This window comes from Vanessa tameamea, chromosome 3 (genome assembly GCF_037043105.1).
Source record: "Vanessa tameamea isolate UH-Manoa-2023 chromosome 3, ilVanTame1 primary haplotype, whole genome shotgun sequence".
Taxonomy (NCBI): Eukaryota; Metazoa; Arthropoda; class Insecta; order Lepidoptera; family Nymphalidae; genus Vanessa; species Vanessa tameamea.
In genome coordinates this window covers 7,906,511-7,930,107 of record NC_087311.1, presented here as the reverse complement: position 1 = coordinate 7,930,107, position 23,597 = coordinate 7,906,511, and the positions used below count along the sequence as shown (strand labels likewise).

The 23,597-nt window shown below is 31.0% G+C and overlaps 1 protein-coding gene across 7 annotated transcripts; it reads left to right on the top strand.

The window, feature by feature from the left end:
* Positions 1–566: 566 nt before the first annotated feature.
* On the top strand, positions 567–19,948 carry LOC113397443 (uncharacterized). Of its 7 annotated transcripts, XM_064219030.1 has the most exons (9): positions 567–851; positions 7,451–7,646; positions 10,053–10,184; positions 12,625–12,804; positions 13,262–13,521; positions 15,080–17,576; positions 17,665–17,871; positions 18,600–18,724; positions 18,845–19,948. In XM_064219030.1, the coding sequence occupies exons 2-9, from the start codon at positions 7,541–7,543 to the stop codon at positions 19,610–19,612; spliced, it is 4,275 nt and encodes a 1,424-aa protein (XP_064075100.1). In that variant the 5' UTR covers positions 567–851; positions 7,451–7,540; the 3' UTR covers positions 19,613–19,948. The 7 variants fall into 7 exon arrangements, with proteins under 7 accessions (XP_064075100.1, XP_026491565.2, XP_064075110.1 ...); XM_026635780.2 differs by lacking the exon at positions 12,625–12,804; XM_064219040.1 differs by lacking the exon at positions 7,451–7,646 and having other exon boundaries at positions 605–851.
* Positions 19,949–23,597: the final 3,649 nt, after the last annotated feature.

The following is a 23,597-nucleotide window of genomic DNA, read 5'->3' as shown; positions in this document are numbered from 1 at the left end:
AAATTAAATGCACGTAAGAAAGCGAAAAAAATACATACATAATAATATACAGCACCAAAATAATATCTAGAAAGTAAATATATATTTATGAGAGTGTTATTACAATATACTAGGTATATTATATAAATTCGTTGTTTTATTTGTTGTAAAATGTTCTATATTTTGAACTAATTTTGTTTTAATCTATCATCAGAATATTAACATTGGTATTCCTTTTATGGTGCTGTGATTCATAAGTCTTAACTGTTATTTACTTCCTATAATTCAATAAATAATAAGCGGGGGCGGAGACCTCGGGAGGAGAACTTACCAGTTTGCAAATCGTAATCAAGGTTGTATTATTTTTCTTGTAATTAATATTACACATTAAACCATTACTTTATAAAATACATCTTTTAAAATTTCAATAGTTATTTATATTATATAAAATCAATAATAACTAACTTTCGTATATAACGAAAAAAAAAGTATATAGAAATATATAGAAAGTGCGCAGAAAAATGCTGGCTGGTAGGAAGAGTAATGAAAACACGCGATGATGACATTATGGCGCGTCGCGTAACCAAGGTGACCGGTTTTGGCGGGAAGCGCCCACGGTACTTCGGCTCTACTATTCAGCCTGAGGAGCAAAGCGGTAAATTACCAAGCATTCGACCGCAGTGCACCGCGACGAACCGAGCGCGATACGTATTTCGACGACAGCCTATGCTGATCGAATATTTGAATAAGTATATATTGATATAAAATTATAATATATGTAACAACTTTTTTAATTTTAATAACGAATAACTAGTTACAATTGTGTCTTAAGTTACCAGCCGTAACTTTGATCGTACGACACATAATAAAAGGTAAGTGCTTTTTAATTAAAACAAAAACATTATTGTCATATTGCGGCTTTTTTGAAAATTGAAATGGAAAAAAATGTGAATTAAATTATTCATATTCAGTCCTTATTATATGTATATAACACATTCACGAAGGATCACCCGTCACACAATCCGAGCGCTTGTGTTATTTTATGGATATTATGGATTTTGATTTGGTAAAGGCAATATATATATATATATCTTTTTTCATTACCAAATTCGTTCATTCAAGAATCGTCGAGTTCCTAAGATATACATATGTATAACTTAGTTCTAGAATGTGCAAAACAAGCGACATATTCTAAAGTCCGTGAGTGCAAAACCGCCTACAACCCTGAGTATAAATATAAAACGAATAATTACGTTAATGATGTCACTTTTAACATCTCACGTTGAATGTATGCAATTCGTACTGTATTGCATGTATCTATTTAAGTTCATACTAAAGCTAATTCGCCAAACTAGGTACTGACCAATATCATCGCCAAGTTGAGGAGCTCTTGTGGTTTATTAATAAATTCCTTGTGGGCTGCAATGGAGACATAACGACAGTGTCACATCGGTATTGTCGATGTACAATCATGCAAGATTACTTTTAGCCGTCTATTTGAACGAGTAACTATGATTTATGGTGCAATGTTCTTCTTTATTAACATCACGATTTGTGTCGACGGAGGCCACGGTGTTCAATAATATTTACATACATTTGTATATTAGCACGGATCAGCGTATTTTTCTTATTAACACGATGTCTGCTAATGCTATTTTAATTTAATATTCTATGTTTTATTTATTCAGCTTTCGGATATTAGAAAATATTGATGCGAATTTTTAACTAGGAGAAATCTGATTTAATGGTGATTTATTCACTTTTTTAAAACAGTTATTATTTTTTTAAATAGTACAATATTGTTAATAAACTTTTGTTTATTTAAACAATATTTGGTTTTCTTCTATCGAATGTCAAATTACTCACAGAATGAGTGTAATTATTCGTTGCTATATATATATTTGAGACCGTTAGTTCATAATAAAATAAGCAAAATTTATGAATGTTTCCGCATCTGAAACAATAAACGTTATCTTGGTGAATCATTATAGCAAAACACGTTTGTTTTTTTTAATATTCAAAGATAAATAATACCTAAAATGTTGACGTAATATATTAAATCTAACCAAGGTCGGGTCTAAAATTTTTCTTTGAAATATTTAACTTGAGGTAATTCCTTCTATTATCATTATTTATTATAACCATGCACTTGTTTCTTAGTAATCAATTTGTGCGGTTATAATAAGTATGGATTTTAATAGAAATTGGCACATGGTAGTAAAAGTACAGCCTGTTAATGTCCCCCTGCTTAACAAGGGCCTCCTCTCTTCTAACGGCTTTCTGTTCACTTGACCGAGCTGTTTGAAGATACAATATATGTAGCAAAATTTCAATCCACATGCAGGTTATCTTGCGATGTTTTAAATCATCGCCAAGTTCAAGATGTATAGTATTCATAATCATTTACTATGGATATAATACCTCAGTGATGCTTGACCGGAATTGAATCTATATCTGAGCCATTTTGGTATGCAAAATGCATACTATTTTCGCTAATTATTATTAATAAATATTAATATTATTTGATGTCTTCGAATAAATTAAGAGAATATACAAAATCTCTCGTTTCAATTAACTACTCTATATAGTCGGCGCGTCTAAATAGGGTTCTCGAATTTTGGGTGGGCAGCAAACTCCTTTTAAACAGAAACTCAATATGTCTTTACTTTTTTAATTTATAAGACCAATTTGGTTTTACTTACTCTTACTTATCTTTGAATTAATTGTTATTAATTTACATATAGAGAAAATGTAAAAATTATATTATATCTGCATATGAAATTACGTAAACGCTAATATAGATGCAAGGCCCCACTCTTTAACTAACGAGTCAACTTAGATATATAAGTTTTTGCCGTCTTCAGTTATATAATGCAAATTACATTTGTGTTTTGTTTGTAGTTTTGTTTCAAGTGATAGTTTTGTATTTTACCGAGGGCACCTCGAGCCTGTATCTATGTATGTATTTAGAAATAAGTAATTTTTAAGAGAGATCCTCTGAACAGAAAATGTTTACACAAAAGAAGAACTCACAACTGTGAGTTTAAAAATAGAAATGATATAAAAATAATTACCTAATTTATTTCCACATTTAGTTTGAGTTGATTCTGTATTCTTTTTAATATCGTATTCATATTCATGTGGTTACTTTTGTCATCATTATTTTTAAGGTTATGAATTGTCTGTGTATTCCCTTATTTTCATGATCGTTTTTTTTTTGTTTCGTTTCATTTTTACTTATTATTTTATCTGTTAAACTTTGCGTTGACTGGAAGTGAAGGCCTTTGGCCTTACGTCTACGATTCCATATTTATTTGCAATAAATAAATATTTCGGAAGACTTAATTATTGAATTTAAATCAATTCTTGTGTTTTTTTACTGCCTTGAGATAAATCGTGGTAATCTGTATTCATAGCTATTTATTTAATAAATGCCAATAGCTTTGCTAACTATGTAACAATCAACTATTGATAGATTGCACACTGCGTTTATATGAAAAGATAACTTGATTCAATGAAATTGACTTTGGAAGGTCGATCAGTGGATGACGCTATAACATCAATTGGCTACACAGCGTGTTATCGGTTCGACAATATTTTTTTTAATGTCACGATATTTGTAAATATTAAATATATATCTCACAACAAATGAAAATCTGCAATTTATCTGACTTACAAAATAAACAAAATAATAAATATAACAATAACTTTGTTGTTATTATTCTATCGTATTGAATTAATTATCATGAATATCCACAAAAATATTTTCACTAGATCCGCCTTTGATTTAGAAGATTTAAATATTTTTTTGAAATAAAATATTTTTACCAAAATAGAATTATACTTTAATTAAAAATGCGTCATACTGCCTCTCCGTTGTATCCAGCCTAATACTAGTTAAGCTTAGTTAGGGTAGATACTACCAAATTAATAATAATACAGGTTTGATAATTAATAATACATCGTCCTATCAAGTATATTTAAATATATCCAATATTGCAAATCCAAGTCGCATCCAAATATAAACGACAGATGTTGACAGCAACAAAATATTAATGAATATTAAAAAAAATCTTTATAAGGATAAATAATACGGTTGACACAATAGATCTTGCTTATATTTATTTTATTTAACTTTAATTTGGTAAAATATGAATATACTAACTAAAATACGAATATATAACATGAAATCTAGTAGGTATGGCAAGTTATTTCGGTATATTGAATTAAGAAATTACCTATCTTACATTATTAATTGTTACGCCTAATTTTTATTTGAAAAATTATTGATATAGGTAGATACATAAACAAGGTAGAGGCTGCTACTAGCTCTCATTATAAGCTGAAGCTTGGATAAAAATAATAACATATAGGTACTTAATTATAAAGAATGTAAACGGAGAGAATATTCAAAATTGTCAGCAAAAAGTGTTTTTAAATTATTCCGTTCGTTACACTCTACAGTATAGTGATACTGAGTGTAACGAACGGAATAATTTAAAAGTCTCAAAATAAAAATAAAATTATTTTATCTTTACGAAGTCGGAATTGATCTAATTTGAATAAATAATACGAATTAAAATCTAAAATAAATAAATTTGTTAATCTAACAGAGAAATAAGTAAGGCCGTGATAACAAAACATTAATAATATTTAAATATTTCATTGAAATTGTAATGAGGTACTTGTTTTCTTGTTTTCCTTTTTCTCAGACTTTACACGTCTTTAATACGGGTATGTGTGATTGAGCCTATGAAAAAGTAATAACAGCATAGTCGTTTATTCGCGAATGTACTGAAATGAATAAACGAATGGCCCAAATAGGATTTTATTCATTTTTCACGGTGACAGCGACTTGCACGAACTGGTACTGAATTAACTTTTCTTTCTGTATATTATTGACGAAAATTCTTTAAGGAATGTAATTTTGCCATATTTTTTTATTCAGTACAATATTTTTTTAGGCTGACTTAATATTTAAATCATACCACAAGCTGCGGTCGTAACTTTCAATAACATGACACAATTAAACTGAGTGAAAAATGATACTTTAAATTGTAATAAAAATAATTTCAGAGTATTTTAATCTTGATATTTAAAACCAATGGTTCGGAAAATTAAAAAACTTGAGAAATGCTTACAAAATTTTCAATATAAGACAGAATTAACCAGGGACTGATAATTCGATTTATGACATATCGGTAATATTTTGATAAATTGAGTCTGTCTTTGGTCATAGCACAGTTGTAAAATAGTGGTGTAAATAAGCAAGCTTATTCAATTATGTATTTATATGTTTTATTTATGAAAAAATATCTCAAATAGTAAGCCATTTTACCTACGATTTGATAGGTATTATAAATCATTTCCGTCATACGAACTGTGGGCGACATACGAAGGCGATCATACATCGAGTGGGTAGATGAAACCGGTTTGTTCCTTGTCATATAAGGATAGAAATTGATTGATTAATGTGTTTGTTAGTTTTTTCTTTATAATTCATATTATATATAAAAAAAGCGCTAGTAAATAGATTTGTAGGAAGCAGCTATAGGCAGATATGATAATAGGCCAACATACTATTAAGAAATAATAGAAAAATCGTAAATTTATTGATTATACTTACAAATAAATAAATAAATAAATAAATAAATAAATAAATAAATAGAATTGGTTTATAACATGAATAGGTACATATTATAATAAGGAGAATATTCCATGAAGTCATAAGACAGAGAATATCATGTTTTAAATTTTTGTCGTTAACCATTAAATACATGTTATTTAAATATATCTTTAGTTAATTTTTTTTTTAACTTTCCGTACAAATTTCCGTTAACTACTATAATCAAAAAAACGGATTTGTTTATTGTTACCAGTTAATAATTATTATTACTTAAAGAACCGCTGATGAGAACCAAAATAGAATCATGACGTTACGTTATTCATTTATTTAAATAAAGAGGTCGTATGCGAATAAGCGAAACGGCTTAGGTATTGCAAAGAGGTATGTCTATATTTGGCAGTCTTGAGAGGATAACATTCTACGAAACCATATGTAGGAGAGAACTTTTATCGTTGACAATTTCGTAGTTCTTATTTGTAAATAGAAATAGCGAAGGTCTTTATAAGGATTACATAAAAAGAAACGTTATGTATAGACGGCAAAACTATTAATTCAGTATTTTTTTAAATATGCTTTGTCACTTTACATTAAAAAGCTTTGAAGGTTGTTTTTTATACATCATGTGTACAGGACACATGATGTATATATCAGATAATGTACTCAATGAATTTCTTTGCTTCTTGCAAAGTTGTCAAATGGCACTGTCAATTATTGTCACTTGTCATTTTGTGTTTTACGATTTTATATTAAATTTAGGAATATTTAAACGATTCTACTATTTTCTTTAATGTTGTGATGATATTTTAATTTTATAATTTAATATAACGAATAATATTCTGATTGTATAGTTTAAGATACTTAAATTAATAAGTACGCATCAAAATCCATGAAGTCCACAACGCATAGCGTCAGATCGGTAAAATACTTGAAGATTTTACGTTATTTTTAATATGACCACTCTCATAACAAGATTTTATGTAACTTGACTTGTCAGTATGTGCAGGTCAAATCTTGAAATTGAATTTTAAATCAGTTCCACTCAACCAATAGAGTTGAAATTGGTTGCACACACTTAGCGCTGGTGATAATAAAATTTAATATTAAAATCAAATTCTTTATTTAATGCTGCTACACGACTGCTACTCAACTTCGCTGGGCATTACGTAGAAAGGGGAAAGGGTCACGAAATTCAAAAAATGAATAGCTTATAGGTAACCATCTATGGATGATTCCGCGTCGACTAAACAGTCTTACACCAAGACGTTCAAAAATTTTAATTTATTTAATTTATTCATTTAATCTTTTTTGCACACAATTACCATTAACATATATAAAAGTTGAATATGTATATTATACAGTATGCAAAGACGTTTCATTATATATATACATACATACATAGACAAATAAATATAGATTTAACGTACATTATATTGATAATCATTAATCTGGTAATTATTTTACTAGTGCGCCATCACCTCTAATGAGACAGACAATTTTTTTTAATTCATCCGTAATGACAGACACGTCATAACTGCCGTGTTATGTTGGTGCATCTTTTTGAGCGAAAAAAATAGATTAAGAGAAGATATATTTTAGGTACATTAACAAAACTATAATAAATATTCAGCCTCAATATACAAAGGTGTTGGCGTGATACTAAATATTTACCTATCTTCATTTCCACAAATATATTTTAAAAGCTGAAAAGTTATCATTCCATTTACAAAACCTGTTATCACCAATGGTCATTGGTCACATGGCTACTACAATAAATTGTATTTAGTAAATTAATGAAATAAAAGTTTGTTTTTAAACAGTTTTAATTTTTTTTTTACTGTTTTGTAGGCTTTAACACAAAGCATTCGAAAGTCAGGTGTCAGGTTACGCGGAACAGATTCATTGGTGACGAAAAGATCTTATTCCTGTGATACTTCGATGGGCGTTCGCCAGAATCCCTGGACACCGACTAAGAGACGTGGACCCATCGCTGCAGAAGCTGCTAGCCCAGGACCTGCTGTTGTGTCTCTGCCATCATTGATAGGTAAATACTTATCTACATATTTACCGGTGATTTGACGCTAAAATATTGTGATTTGTTAGCACTGTGGCGAATAATTAATACTTACTACTTGGTGGTAGGGCTTTGTGCCCGTCTGGATAGGTACCACCCACTCATCAGATATTCTACCTCCAAACAGCAGTACCTACTCAGTATTGTTGTGTTCCGGTTTAGTTATAGTCTAATTATAAAATTAAATTACCAAGTAAGTTCATTTCAAAGAAAATATGGAACTTTATTGTATAAAAAAAAATTTACAACAAAATATGTAAAGCTGCCACCGTGATTATCTGAAAATGTTATTAGGTGACAAAACTAAAGGTAAAATGGATCAATAACTGCTCATTAGTCTTGTCACGGCCTCAGTCTTCATAAATTGACGCTTAGCATCTATATTTTCGTTATTGCACCGAAATTTCTGGTTTTAAATATTTGATCAATTCTTTTGATGTCAAATGGCTGCATTTGAAATTGAAAATGGACACTATCATATTTTATATACACTCATTTACACAATGGTAAATAAAGATAGATAGAAGATGACCCCAGTAACAGAACTGGTTTGGATGCCGTCATCGGCTTAATTCGTTTTGACTAATGAATGCCCACGTTTACTTTTTTGGCATTTTATTGTCAATGAATATTTGTTTAAAATGGATCATATATTATTCAAAATAGTAGTTACGTGCCTAACTAAACATTAGTTACTTTGTTTCACTGTTATGTCGCAGAAATGTATTTAAATTTTAAAACAAACAATTACGTAATATCCAAAAGTATCATGTAAATACTATTATACTTTGATGTATCAAAATTCGAATATATTTGTATGGATAAAAACACATTTTAGATAGCTTTAAACATGTTTATCACAAATGTAAGTAAAAAATTAAATAATCCTGTTTTGGTTACGGTCACTGATTTCTTTCATGCACGGTTCGTGGCCATCAGTTTCGGCACTACGGCAGTATTGTCCGGAGAGCTCGCTGACATCATCCGGAGGTTGAGTGAGATTATCGCGTGCTCCGCAAACAGCGACCTTGCCCGTGTTCGTACACAACGTGACATCATTTAGTTAATGTTCACCAATAACACCGTATAGATCATAACAAGAACGAGTTTTTATTTAACTTTTAAATCAGTGTCTTCGCTTCTTTACCTTTGGAATGTTTAGGTCATCATTTATGATATAAAGTTATTTGGAAATAAAACTCAGAAATTGTTATTATTTACATAGATTACTTGACACGTTAAATGAAAGTTTATTTGGTGAATGTCAGTACCGATTATAGGCAATTAACACTGACCGTGATCAAGGTGAGTCTTGTTTGCAATAAAGGAGTTAACCCGTTTATCAAAAATATAAAACAACCGACTGTTTATTTCTTTTAATAATGTCTCTTAACCTACTTTGTTTTGATATATTACTTAGTGTTTGTATGTTCAGGGATCTCGATTCGTATTTGCAATATTTACTCAAATGTTTTTTTAGAATTATTACAATACATATTTTTAACAATGACGAAATAACTTATAAAATTTGAAGGATTATAATTTAAATATAATTGATTCATTGTTTTATTCGTTGCATGGATGTATTTTTATTAAAGTACTATGAAGATTTATATGAAATTAATATTAAAGACAGAAAAAGCTAATCAAAAAAAATTAAATAATTGACAGTTCACTGAAAATTCTATGTATTTTACTTTTATCAGTATTCTTATCCTAAAATCTTTGATGACAGTATTATGCAAACTATTTGAACAATCCCTGTAAGGGCACTTAAAAAATGAGGTCCCGTAGTTATATCCGATTGTAGGATCGTTTAGCTTGTATTTGCATGGGTACAATTGCATAGGCTTGGAACTATATTTATAAAATTTTACAAATATTTTTATTAAAATGTTTACCCACTATAAAAAAAGTTTGCATTATTTAATTTCTAGGACGGCGCGAAATAAATAAATATTTTTTGCAAAGACTATTAATTATTTGATAAATAAATAGTATACTTTTTATAAGGAAACAAAAACGAATAAAACGACATTGAAACATCAAGTAATGTAAACGTGATTTTATAAATATACATATTATAATAATGATGATACATTTAAAAGTCAAACATTAATTTTTATAAATTATGACTGACCAATTTCAATGACAAGTACGCAGAATATTTTATAAGATACAGGTGCCTTTTATTTCTCTTTGTCTCTCATAATTGTATGGAATTGTAATTCAAAATGACCAGAGAGCGTTGTCTTAAAAAAAAATCAAATGATTTTTCCTTGATCTTGTATTCGAATTCAGCACCTCAGGACTTCTTATTATAATTTATTTATATTATGTATGTATTATTTAAAGTATTGTTTCTTTTGTCCCTAGGTAAACCTCCTCCGGAATCTCGGAAAGCCCGCGCCCCAGCCTTTACGTTTGGTCATAAATTAGATACTTCTGGCAAAGACAAAGCTGGTCCTGGCCCCGCTTCCTACAACACTGAAGGCATGACATCTAAAGGTTAGATCATTTATTTTTATTAGCATTACTTGTGGTAATTTTTTTTTTACATTATTAAACTGAAAATAATCCTCGTATGATAATGTTTAAGCGATAATTTTCGTTAAGTTTCGATGAAGCCAGTTTGAATTTAATGTATAACTTGGAAAGTTTTAAATTTATTTATTTTAAATCATCGACCCACGAGTGTAGACTAAAAATAAAAATAAATTCACTAACAATCGAAGTATCGTATCTTAATGGTAATCAATTACCTGACTACAATTGCTAGGATTGGCAATCGATCTTCATTTGATCTAATAGTCCTGCCTACGATAAAACAAATTGCTAAAATGCAACTTCAATTGACTTCTGCAAATTTATTGAGTAATCGATTTAAGTGGATTTGTTTTGAATTACCTTTAGTGAAGCCGAATACTAATACCTAAGTGAATAACACCATAATATTAGTAACAAAGTCACGTGATCAACTTAAAAAGTAATTTTATATTTCGCCAAAAGATGACTTTAATAATATTTATAAAGGTTTGTCCTCATTTTCCGTTTAACTAAATACAAGTGTGACACTAATTGTAAGTTTAAATAATAATAAAAAATGTACTGTGTTATTATAATGAATTTTTAAGGAATAATAGTTTTTGAAAAAAGTCATTCTAATTAAATTGTTTTTATTCGTGTTTTATTACTAGATTAATTAAGGTGAATAATAGTTTTCGTTACTACATTTAAAGGAATTCTACTTAAGTAGTTGACGATATTTTTACTCGAATAGGTAACTTAAGTAGGTCAAGACTTCATGGCTGCAGTATGATTAACATAAACGATGTCGTCTGCATCGCTCATTTTGTTCCTGCTCCTGGGGTTTGTTTTAAAGTTAGTTATACTCTAGTTATAACGATTATTGCCGCGGTATTATGATTCAGTGTCCTTGACACGAAAACAATAATATTATGGTTATTAATATTTCGATCCAAGCCATCTTTCTCGAATAAATGATTTATTTATTTAATATAGCAATATATAAGTATATACTGATAAAATAAATAAGATTATACAGACTGTATATATGTACAATGTACATTATAATAAAAATAGCCCAAAGTTTAGAGCACGTGGATCTTAATCGATTATCACAGTTTTGATGTGCTAAGTTGATGTTTATAAGTCATTTTGTGCTCGGTTGTGTTATAAAATATCGCACGATAAGCCTTCCTTTCCCAGTAGTGGCACATAAATTGTCTGTTACTGCTAATGATAGTTTATGCACCAGGTGTGAAAATAATGTTTTTTTTTTAAAACCTTGTCTCAATGATATTGTAATATAAAATAGTAGGTTTTTACATAAAAATAGAATTGCTCTTTTAGAATTAATAAATTAATACTTTTATGCAAACGTCTAAGCTGACGTACTAACCGTATCAGATTGTTGAATACATTTAATTTAAAAATATCTATTCGAATAAACTCATTCAACTTTTAATTGACCTATATATGGTAGTAACCTTTCATTCAAAAGTATATATTCTGAGATTATTGTGGCACTGGCATTGAATATTTGCAATATTAACTGAATGCATTTGTTCGTTGTCTCCAAATAAGTACGTATAAATGAAGGTGATCGAGGCAGTGACTCAGCGATCGTGTGGGTGCCAGGGGACCATGAATGGATTGTTTGATCTGGTTCGGTCGATTGCAGCTCAGTCTTACATCTACAACGTCTAGTACCACTGCTGGCGTGAAATATTTTTATTTTGTTAAGTTGCTGTGTCATGAGTTTAGTGCAACGTGTTCACCATATTAAAATAATAGGATATTTAGTGGAGTGCTAAGGTATATACTTTTTTTTTATAGGATTTTACTTTGAATTAATTATTATCATCAAAGCAAAACCACGGCATTATTTATTCAATTTGTTATTATGCAGAATTAAATTAAATTTAAAGCGGTAATTTCGTTACAACAAATGTTGTAGTTTAGAAGTATACGTACATACCTATAATAATTCATATGATATTAACTTCGTTTACACGTTAGTTTAGTAAATAATAAAATATTCTATACGTTTAAAATAGTTACTATGGATTATTTCTGATATATTTGTAATACATGTAATTTAAAAAGAGTCAAAAGATTTTTGACGCCTTTGCCAGTTCCGTGTTACATCATCATCGTTGATCACAATGATGAAACACATCAGTGTTTCTCTATGTGGGAGATATAAGATTAAGTCGCTGTTTCATGTTTTTTTCGTTTATAATTGAATATTATTGAATTCAAAATAATGATTGTAACGTATAATATATAAGTAGTTAGATTGTAAGCTTTGTGAATAATTTTCTTGGGATTTGACGTACATGCAATTATAATTGCATAAGCTATACCATGTTTTATCATTTGACGGATTTATAGTGATGATAACATAATTGAGGTCGCAATACAGGCCGAGCTATGGGTCCGGCGGCGTCATTACACGGACGGTGGCCACCACCTCGCGTGACTCCCACTCCAGCTCCTTGTGACTATGAACCGAGTAAAGCTGCCCGAGCTGTCTTAGATCATGCTCCAGCTTTCTCTATAGGCCTTCGCGTCAGCCTGCCTCAAGCAGGAAGCAAAACACCAGGTGGAATAGATCACACGCATCGAGCATCTTCAACTCTCTATACTTTAGTTTCATGCTATTTGTGTTGTTAGTTTTAGTAGTAGCGTTTGTTTTAGACTTGTGTTCTATTTCTCTACGCCTTTGTTGTTTATGCTTTGATTTGTCATTTTACGTAAATGAATATATTCCTTTCTACGTCTTTTTTGTTTTAATAGTGTATTCTAAACTCATTTCACCAATTCTAGTGTCAGTTACATATAGCGCACGATTTCATCAACATTTTCATCGTATTGAGTAATACTGCAGCTAAATATGTTCCCTTTTTTAGTGACCATTTCTAGTTTATTATTATTTATCTCTCGATCATTGTATTTCTTTCTTATCGTTATTGTATGTCTTTGCTTGGCCATCAGTTTAATATACATTTTTTTACTAATTACTTTCAAATTGTATTTAAAAGAGTTTCTTATTTTTCCAGCGCCGAATATTTATTCAATGCCCCCGGTTCTCGGCGAGGCACGAGAGGGAAGCAAGCGAGCGGCACCGGCCTTTAGTATCACGGGTCGTGGTAAGACAATCGAATCGAAGACGCCGATGCCTGGCCCTGGGACCTACACCACGGACAGAGCAGCTTCTGTAATCACAAAGCGGCCACCAGCGTACACAATGGCTCCGAGACGAGAAATGAAACATCCAACTTCTGCCGTTCCTGGCCCGGGAGTCTATTGTCCTGAAAAAGTAAATATTTTTAAATTGCTTTTCACTATATAAATATTTTCCATACTTTAAACTAATATAACGTCAAAACTTATCATATTATTAAAAGCAGTGGCTTTAACATGATAAAATTAAACACCGTGCATAATAAACATAAACTAATTTTGCTAACACATATTGTTTTAACTAATATGCAGGGAATTTTGGGTGAGAATCGTATGAGGTGAATTTGACAATAAAACACAAATTTCAACTTTATATTCTTTATTATAAATACAAATACGAGAAGACCGTGGACCTTTTACAGTTATAAAAAAAATCTTACACGAGAGTCCGGAATGAAATAATTTATATCCATGATATTGTGCGCCTTATATTTTATTAACTTAACTCTAAGATTTAAAACGTTAATAATAAGCCTTTATTTATTCGAAGTTCGCACATTTTTTTATCTAATATGAAATTTTCCTTATATGTTAACCCATTTTAGTTTCTTAGTTTAAAGGGAGTTTAAAATTAATTAATAAGAAAAAAGAACCAAAATTCATTAAAAACGGGATCAACACAAATTATTAGTCCTTATCACAATATACTAATAATTTAAATGTTTAATGTAAGAAAATAGTACAGCTTATGAAAAACATAATAAAGGTCAGTAGCTTGTCATCACAAATATGGTTTTGGACATGCGTTGAGTGCGATTCTAAGACATAGATGCCTCAGGGGGGGGGGGAGAATTTAACAATAAGGATCAAATATGTCTAGGCTAGAATTTCATTAGTAATATATAGTATTATATATAATACTATCAACAATTTCGTAACATATGATCGAATGTTATTTAAAAATAATATAACGCTATTTAGACTAGTGAATGGTGTTATAATAAAATTCTGATAACGCTGTCTAATTACATTTTGGATTAAGGATTTGTAAAGCAGGTGCCAACATACATTTGGTAATATAAACTGAAGATTTTTTTTTAACCTTATTCTTTTGTGTGTCGTGTCATCACAGTACTTTTCAAAAATTGGAATTATTTATATTATAATACTCCGAATTTGATACTTTGCATTTTCATAGCTGCTATTAATGATAACATAACTAACATCAAGGGACGGTATATAACAACATGTTATAATATAGGTATGCGTGAATCTTCCTTGGGCGCCTGCACATACATTTGGAATACGTCATTCACCGTTCATCGGCCAATCAGTTCCCTATCCAGCCCCAGAAGAATTAACTGCTGCCTAACCATCTGTCTGTACTTACTTCTTTAAAATTTACTTAAAACTTATTTTCATTCATTGCTGCTCTGCTAAATGCTAAATGATTTAATAATTGCTTAAATGTGATCATCATCATAAGAATTGGATATAGAACGTTGTATACACTAATAGAAAATTATATATATTGGTAGCGCACTGTTATTTTATTGAAATTAAATATTTCTTAGTTAGAATTTTAGATTTTAGTAGTAAATTTGATTACCTAATAAATATGAGTAAAGTAGTTGTAGTTTTTAATTTTCGGTACAGTAATTATTTAACTTGAGATACTTTCTTGTGCATTCCAGGCTGATGCCATTCTGCGCTCAAAATCTCCAAAATATAGCCTATCTTCAAAAACAAAATCTGAAAAGTTTGAGCATGTACCTGCTCCCAATGCATATAATCCGCAAAAAGCAGATAGACTGTTGAGAGAAAAATCACCAGCTTATACATTTAGAACGAAATCTGAAATTATAAAAGTTCACGACGCACCTGCACCCAATATATATTCGCCCGAAAAATCTCTGCATGCCCTTAAAAATGGGCCTAAATACACACTTGCTGGCAAAGGCTCTTCCGAAAAACATGAAATAACGCCAGCTCCCAACTCTTATAATCCACAAAAAGCTGATAAATTATTGCACGAGAGCTCACCTGCATATACGCTCAAATCTAAAGACATCCATATCAAATTCGAGGAGACTCCAGCTCCGAACGTATACGCTCCAGAAAAATCATTGCGTATGTTAAATGGAGGGCCGAAGTATACTATTTCAGGTAAAGGTCATCACGTTAAAAAAGAAGAAACTCCTGCTCCTAACAGTTATAGTCCAGAAAAAGCTGACAAAATTTTACACGAAAGTACACCAGCTTATACTTTTAGAATAAAAGAGGAACATTCTATAAGAAGTGAATCCCCAGGACCTAATGTTTATTCACCCGAGAAATCAATTCATTTACTAGATAGTGCACCTAAATTTACGATGAGTGGAAAAGGACCCACCGAAAAGATTATTAATACTCCTGGTCCAAATGCCTATTGCCCAGATAAAGCAGATAAACTATTACGCGAATCATCACCAGCATATACCTTTCGTACAAGAGATCAGGTAATCAAAACAGATTACGTACCTGCGCCAAACGTATATGCACCTGAGAAGTCTATGCACATGTTAGATAGTGCCCCAAAATTTACAATTGCCGGAAAGGGAGCATCACCGAAGATTGAAAATTTACCTGCACCAAACGCATACTCTCTCGATAAAGCTGATAAATTACTTCATGAATCTTCGCCATCATACACGTTTAGACCTAAATTTGGTGATGAAAAACAATTTGAAACACCAAGTCCAAACGTTTATGACCCTAGATTATTAGATGGAACTCCAAAATTTAGTATGTATGGAAAAGGTCCAGATACCAAATCATTTAATACCCCAGCTCCAAATGCATATGATCCTCACTTATTAGATGGATCACCGAAATATACGATGACGGGTAAACCCAATACAGATAAACCCTCGGCTGTACCCGCTCCAAATGCCTATGATCCTCATTTACCAGACGATGCTCCTAAATATTCATTAGCTGGTAAGGGAAGAGTAGAGAAGCTGTTCGATACTCCAGGTCCTACAAGTTATGATCCTCATTTGCTTAATTATTCCCCAAAATATAGTATGTCAGGTAAAGGTCATGATGAGAAAATTCCTGACGTTCCTGCTCCAAATGCTTACCATCCTCATTTACCCGATGATGCCCCTAAATATTCACTAGTTGGTAAAGCTCAACTAGGAAAACCATCAGACGTTCCCGCACCGAATGCTTACCATCCTCATTTACCCGATGATGCTCCTAAATATTCACTAGCTGGTAAAGGAAGAGATCAAAAGATATGGGAAACTCCAGGTCCTACTAGTTATGATCCTCGTTTGCCTAATGATTCCTCAAAATATACTTTCTCAGGTAAAGGTCATGATGGGAAAATTCCTGATGTCCCAGCTCCAAATGCTTACGATCCTTGCTTGCCTAGTGGAAATCCTAAATATACAATTGCCGGTAAAGGTTATACTCCAAAATTAGAAAACACTCCTGGCCCATGCGCTTATGATCCTCATTTATCTCAAGACAGCCCCAAATACACAATTGGGGGAAAAGGATATGACCCTAAATTACCTAATGTTCCGGCTCCTAATGCCTATGATCCTCGATTGTTAGATGATACACCTAAGTTTACAATAACAGGTAAAGGTCAACCCGGAAAAATATCTGACACTCCGGCACCTAATGCCTATGAACCTGGTAAATATTTATTAAATGGAGTGCCTAAATATAGTTTCGGTATAAAGGGACCATCAGAAAAACCTTCAAATAATCCCGCTCCTAATGCCTACAATCCATCAGACAAAATTCTCCACGAAGTATCGCCAGCCTACACATTCCGGCCTAGGCTTGGCAACGATAAAATTCCGGACACACCGGGGCCTAACGCATATAACCCAGAAAAGGCTGATAAAGTTATTTTAGAAACAACTCCTGCTTATACTTTATCACCAAAAGGAAAGGATGCCAAAATAAATGACACACCCGCCCCTAATGTCTATAGCCCAGAGAAGGCCGATAAGATACTACTAGATAACGCTCCTCGATATTCGTTTAGAATAAAGACAAATCCTTTCAAACCCGATAATGTTCCCGCTCCGAACAATTACAACCCAGATAAAGCCGATAAAGTACTGTTGCGCAGTTCACCTCAATATACTTTCAGGATTAAGCCCGATGCCCTAAAAGTGGTGGACACTCCCGGTAATAGAAATTATCACTTTTTGAAATAATTATATTGTTTATAATTACATATTTTTTTTTTTATTTAATAATTTCTAATTTATTACAGCTCCAAATTGTTATACAATTCCGAATCTAAACAGAACACCATTGTACACGATTTCGGGGAGACATAAGGAACCAATCGACGAGCGTTTAAAAGTACCAGCTCCAGGAACATATAACCCAGAGAAAGGATATAACTTCGTTTTAACTTACTCACCTCAATATACATTCGGTGTGAAAATACATACAGAAAAATATGCCGAAACACCAGGTAAATTATTTAATATTTACACAGTTATAGTTAATTACCTGTCATATAAAAGGCTGTGATTTGATATAGTAGAAAAATATGTATAATATGTACACCATTATAACGGGGACAGTTATTCTAACGAAACAACCTTCAATTACGCTACATTAAAACAAAAAAGGTTTTTTATGCAACTGTAATAAGCACATGATTGTTTAATATTATATATGTAGATACAAAAATTAATTTGTTTGAGTTTAATAGACCTTGGCACTATTTGGGAACACCAAGAAATATTGCATATTATATACTTTATATTTTATCGTAGAAAAGACTTTTTCTTAATTAATGTTGTAACTCTCCGCTGGATGCCTCCACAGTACATTAACTAACTTCTTTACTCATCTTCTATACTCAAGTCAAAGTCGTGTCAGGTTTTAATATTATTTTCTTTATATAAACTTTTGGGATTACAATTAATATAACGGAATGCAAATTGCAATTCAACCAAGAAGTATTTATTAAAGGATATATTTTTTTTATTTTAGCAAAGAGTTGTGGCAGTTTTTATCTTTGTGGTAACTAGAATGTTATGTGTTTATAGATACATATATAAAAACTCTTATAAATATGTAGATTTCTGAACTGTATTACCATTTTAATAAACATAGACAAGTAAAACATTTTCACAGTTTTTATACTTGTCTCTGTCAAATCGGCTTATTTTAAATTTTATTAAATTATTTCAGCTCCGAACACTTACCGTATTCCATCAGTTCTTGATGCCCCCGTATATACGATGTCTGGTCGCCACAAGTTGCCGGTTGACGATCGCGCCAAAGTACCTGCTCCGGGCACCTACTCACCTGAAAAGGTAATTTATATTTTGAATGTAAAAAAACGGTTCTTCTTCAATATTTTAATTTTTCGTCTCCAGAATATTTGAATTGGTATTTAATATCGTTTTTTAAAATTATAACTTAATGTTTTGCAGGTGCTTGATAGAACTCCACAGATAACATTTGGAATAAAACATTCACCACTCTTAGGACAGTTAAAGCCAATTCAGCAATTAAGTCACGTTGAACAAAAAGTCACAAAAATAACCAGTGAAAGAACAGAAAAAGTCGCAACTCCGCAAGTAGGAAGAGACGAAATCGTTCAAAATTATAACGATACGGACGTACGATTCGTTAACGAGTCGTCAGATTCTAATATCAATCTCAGCAATACACGTACAAACGTGACTCATGTTAGAACGCATGATGAAGTGCGGAGTACGACGGCTACGCCTGAGCCGATACAAGAAACGCTAAGTCAGGAAATAGTGTGGATACCCGAAAAGCCAGCGCGCCGAGGATCGTATACTATCGAAAAAAACGATGGTAACGGATTTATCGAACGATATGAGAATGACGAAGTTATACCCGTCCATAATGGAGCTGTCCGAGTCTCGAGCAGCGGAGAGAGGGGCGCTTCCTGCACCGAAGAACGGAGTGGCGAAGTTATAAGAAATGAAGGTTACGTTCAGAACATCGATAAGAGTGTCAACAGTTCGAAAGCGCACGAGAAAAGTCAGAAAGCGACGGAGGAGGTCCGCGTTGGAGTCGATGTCCAGCAGTTAGCTAACGGTGGAACTTCGACTAAAACGACAACGACAACAATCAAAAAAGTTGGAACGGCCGCCAAAAGTGCTAACGCTACGACAACTGTCACACGCACGAAAACAGCCGTTACTTCGCGTGATGTTGGAGTTAAATGATTTGCTTTATAGTTTGTAACGAATAAATATCATATAAATAATATATTTAAATAAGCTTACCTACTTGTTACGCTTAGATCGCTTCATCGTATTAAATGAGTCATAGCTTTATGCGATATCAAGCGAGCTTGTTAGAGTGAATTATCAATTTCACAGTTTGCCGTTAAGATAAATGTACTAGTTAAAACATTTAAATGTTGCATGTCGACTAAATCCTTGTTATTTATTAAGCCTCAATCGTTTTTATTGTCAGTTGTTTTATTCAAATCTCTAAATTAACGATATTAATTATACTAATGTATACTTTAACTTATACATTAAACTATCTATTTTTGCTCTTTGTCTTTTATTTTTTGAATAATATTCGAGTTATAAATAAGATTCGTACAATAACCTTATTTCTCTTCCTAAGAGTTGAAAAATATTTATTTTGCTATTTTCATGATGGTCTATCTTGTAATACAGAATATTTACTCGAAATTTTGAGGACATAAGTAACTATTTATTAACAACACTAAGAGCCTATCAGCAAGAGCTTTACCGAAAAGTTTTTTACGATGCACTGCTACTAGGTGATAGTTTATAAAATGGCGATTGCTAATGTCAAATCTTGTGGCAAAAGTTACACTTATCCTATAAAATATAAAATTATATAATTCTTGACTAAATGGCACGTGCCATTGATGTATGAATATCCGCTTAACAACGTTTTTGGTAAGTAAACTAGGTTGTATAAAAAAAATCAAAGTAAAAGTTAAAATATTAAAATTAAATATATTAAATTTAAGTAGACCTCTATTGTTTTTATCTTTGTATTTTTCCATAATGGGACAGGCGGATGTTTTTGTGCGATAAATTGAGCCCGAGTTTTGTTTGAAACGGATATTTAATAGCATGGCCATTGGATAAGTGGGCAGTGAACCACATTGTTGCACCCACGCAGTTGGAGAGCATTGTCACGAGACTATCAGAGAGATGATAAAGAAAATAATGCAAATATTTTTAAAGGACTTCAATTGTTTTGCGAACACGATTGGATAAGTTGAAATGCAAAAAATTATCATAGAAACGTAATCCATATAAGATTTATAAGATATTAAAAAGTTATTTCTGCAGTGAAACTTCTAAAGAATTGTTGTGATTTATAAGTCGAAGAAACGAAAATGCGTCACAACTAATAGACAAACAAAAACAAATTAATTTACTACCGTTTGTGAATTGTACACACACACACACTCACTCGTTTTGAGATTTGGTTAAATGAAATTTAACCATTTTATGGTTAAATTTCGTTTAATTTAATTCTTTGCCCAAAGTATTATATTGAAACGAAGTTTAAAATATTATGTTCGATATTTCGATATTATCTACATTCGTAGATTATCTACATTCGTAGATAATGTCGAAATATCGAGCTCTACCAAATAAAAATAAAAAACATGGGAAATATCCCGTTTTAAATACTGTTAGTAATAAAAATAACCATGTTAATTTAAAATCTTATTATATTATTATCTATAAAATTCTTGTGAAAATGAAATGTATCAAATTTAATGGATCGAAGTTTTGGCCATTTTTTGTTTTTGAACTTTTGCCATTCATCACTTTCATGGAAATCCAGGAAAAAGATGTAATGGATAAACTCCTCAAATCCGACGCCTTTTGACTAAATTTACGTTTAGGCCTCAGATGAGTTCGAATTTCAAAATCATATCTAGGTATGCTATAAAATTAATTTGAATTTAGAATTTTGAGTACGATATAAAATATATCGATCATAACACTTGCCAGTAAGTCCTCATAAATTAACAAATTATTACAACATATTATTTTTAATATATTTTCCTTCTAATATTTTATTTTCGCTACATGAAATATATTTAATGAGTTACCATATATATAAAGTTATAATGATTTGAATGTTTTTAAAAACAGAAAAAGAGAGAGAGATAAATGCTAAGGTTAAAGAAAGAGAAAGAGCGTTAGAGTAAATATGAAGCTCTAAGAAGTAATAGATAAAATAACAATGATCCAATGACAATGTATCTTATATTAAATTAGAACAATGTTTGAAAATAATCATAGAATTAAAACATATAAAATATAAACCTGTGTATTTAATTTATTATTTCATTTTGTTTATCATTTTAATACCTAGAATTTTGATCGGAAATCCGGTACACAAACAATAAAGAAAAAAATATTGTTTATTAAATATAATATGCGTTTTCATATTATATGATATTGCTACAACGACAGATTAAAATTTAGAATAGAGCAATCGAGTTGACCTTTGACCTTTTAAAGTGTTACTGCAAATATGGCTTACACGTGTATTATTTTTATTTCCTCACCAAAATAATATTATAATAAAGTCGATGATTTTTTGGACTACATTTATTGCAAGTCCAAAAGTCCAAAGTCCAAAAAATCACAAGAATTATTAACAGAAAACTGTTACAGCTTATTTAAAATTTAAAAAAATATATTTTTTAATTAATGAATCACATACCTATTAAAATGTATTATCATAATCGGTAAGTAAGATACAATATTTTATAAAAAAACCATATATAATCATAAAACTAAAAGGAGAGGTAGAGAAGAGAACTCCTTTGCCTTTTTAGAAATAGAGGAAATTACTAAAAATAACTAACTAGGTACATATTGAGCAATGTGATAGTGCATGGTGAGACTACCTGTAAATAGTAGAACATTTGCCAAGATAATTTTGTAATGTATTTTTTATATTTTGATGTGATATCGTATCTACTGTTGGTTGTCCTATTAAAAATAAAATAAAACTAAGGCCTTCACCAAAGAAAAGACGTGGAGACATCATTTACAATCCAAAATTCTGGGTCAGACCCAAATTATGATAATTGTATACTGCAAATATTGTTTTTTGATTTATTATTTATAAAACAATTGTTCGTGTTACTTAAACACATCAATAACAATCTCATTTGAATTAAATGCGCTTCTTTAAAATGTAAAAAGTAAACAAAAAGTTAGACGTGTTGCACGGTAGACCTAAAAGTTGCAAAAAAAGTATTATTGCCTACTTAGATACTTAATAGTTATAAATAAAGTTAATGTAATATACTTTTTCTATACACTTCATTGTATTTTGTTTAATTTAAAACTGAGATCTCTTATGGGTTAGAACGCCTGATCCGTACCGATATTTTCTTTTCAAACCCTAGCACTGAACTACATGTGTTTAATTTTTGTCTATGATTCATCTTGAACTCGACGGTGGTGGAAAACATTAGATAAACAGATATATATTTAAAACACCAAAGAAAAAGGTACGTCATAACTTGTGTTTACGCTAAGATTTTACTTAGCTGAGAACGTACTAACAATACTACTAGACTATAGGTCTAAGTGGTTTGGGACGCATGTCGTGTCCTGACGAAGTCGTCACGATACTACAGCGCGTCGGACATACATTTTTGTTAAAGCCAGACTACCGTAGTTCTTTGCGATAATAAGATCGCGAATCAAGTAAACATATTTTATTTTATTTGGTTTTTATTGACATAGTAAACTTTTTCCAAAATAATATTTTGTTTTTTATATTGGGATTTTACCTTTACTAAAAATATTGTTATTTGTTACACACAAAGTTCTTATTGGACGTACTTATAAAAGACGGAGGGTTTTGTTAGTAAAATAAATATATTTTTGTTATTACTATATATTCGGAATATCGTTTGAAATTACTAAAAATTGTATAATGTCTTAATATCACTATGTTTGATAAGTTTTAGCATTTAGAATTTATATCTGGTGGAAGTCGGGCTGTACCTATTTTATAGACTATTTTCATAAAAAGCCTTTATATGACGTACATTGAAACGCGAGTTGTTGACGATGCGATCAATTTCCTAAAAGCGATAGTTCCTAAAGTTAATTCTTGAACTAACACTTATAATAAATGGCCGATAAATTATACAATTTGTTAAGAAATTTAACATCT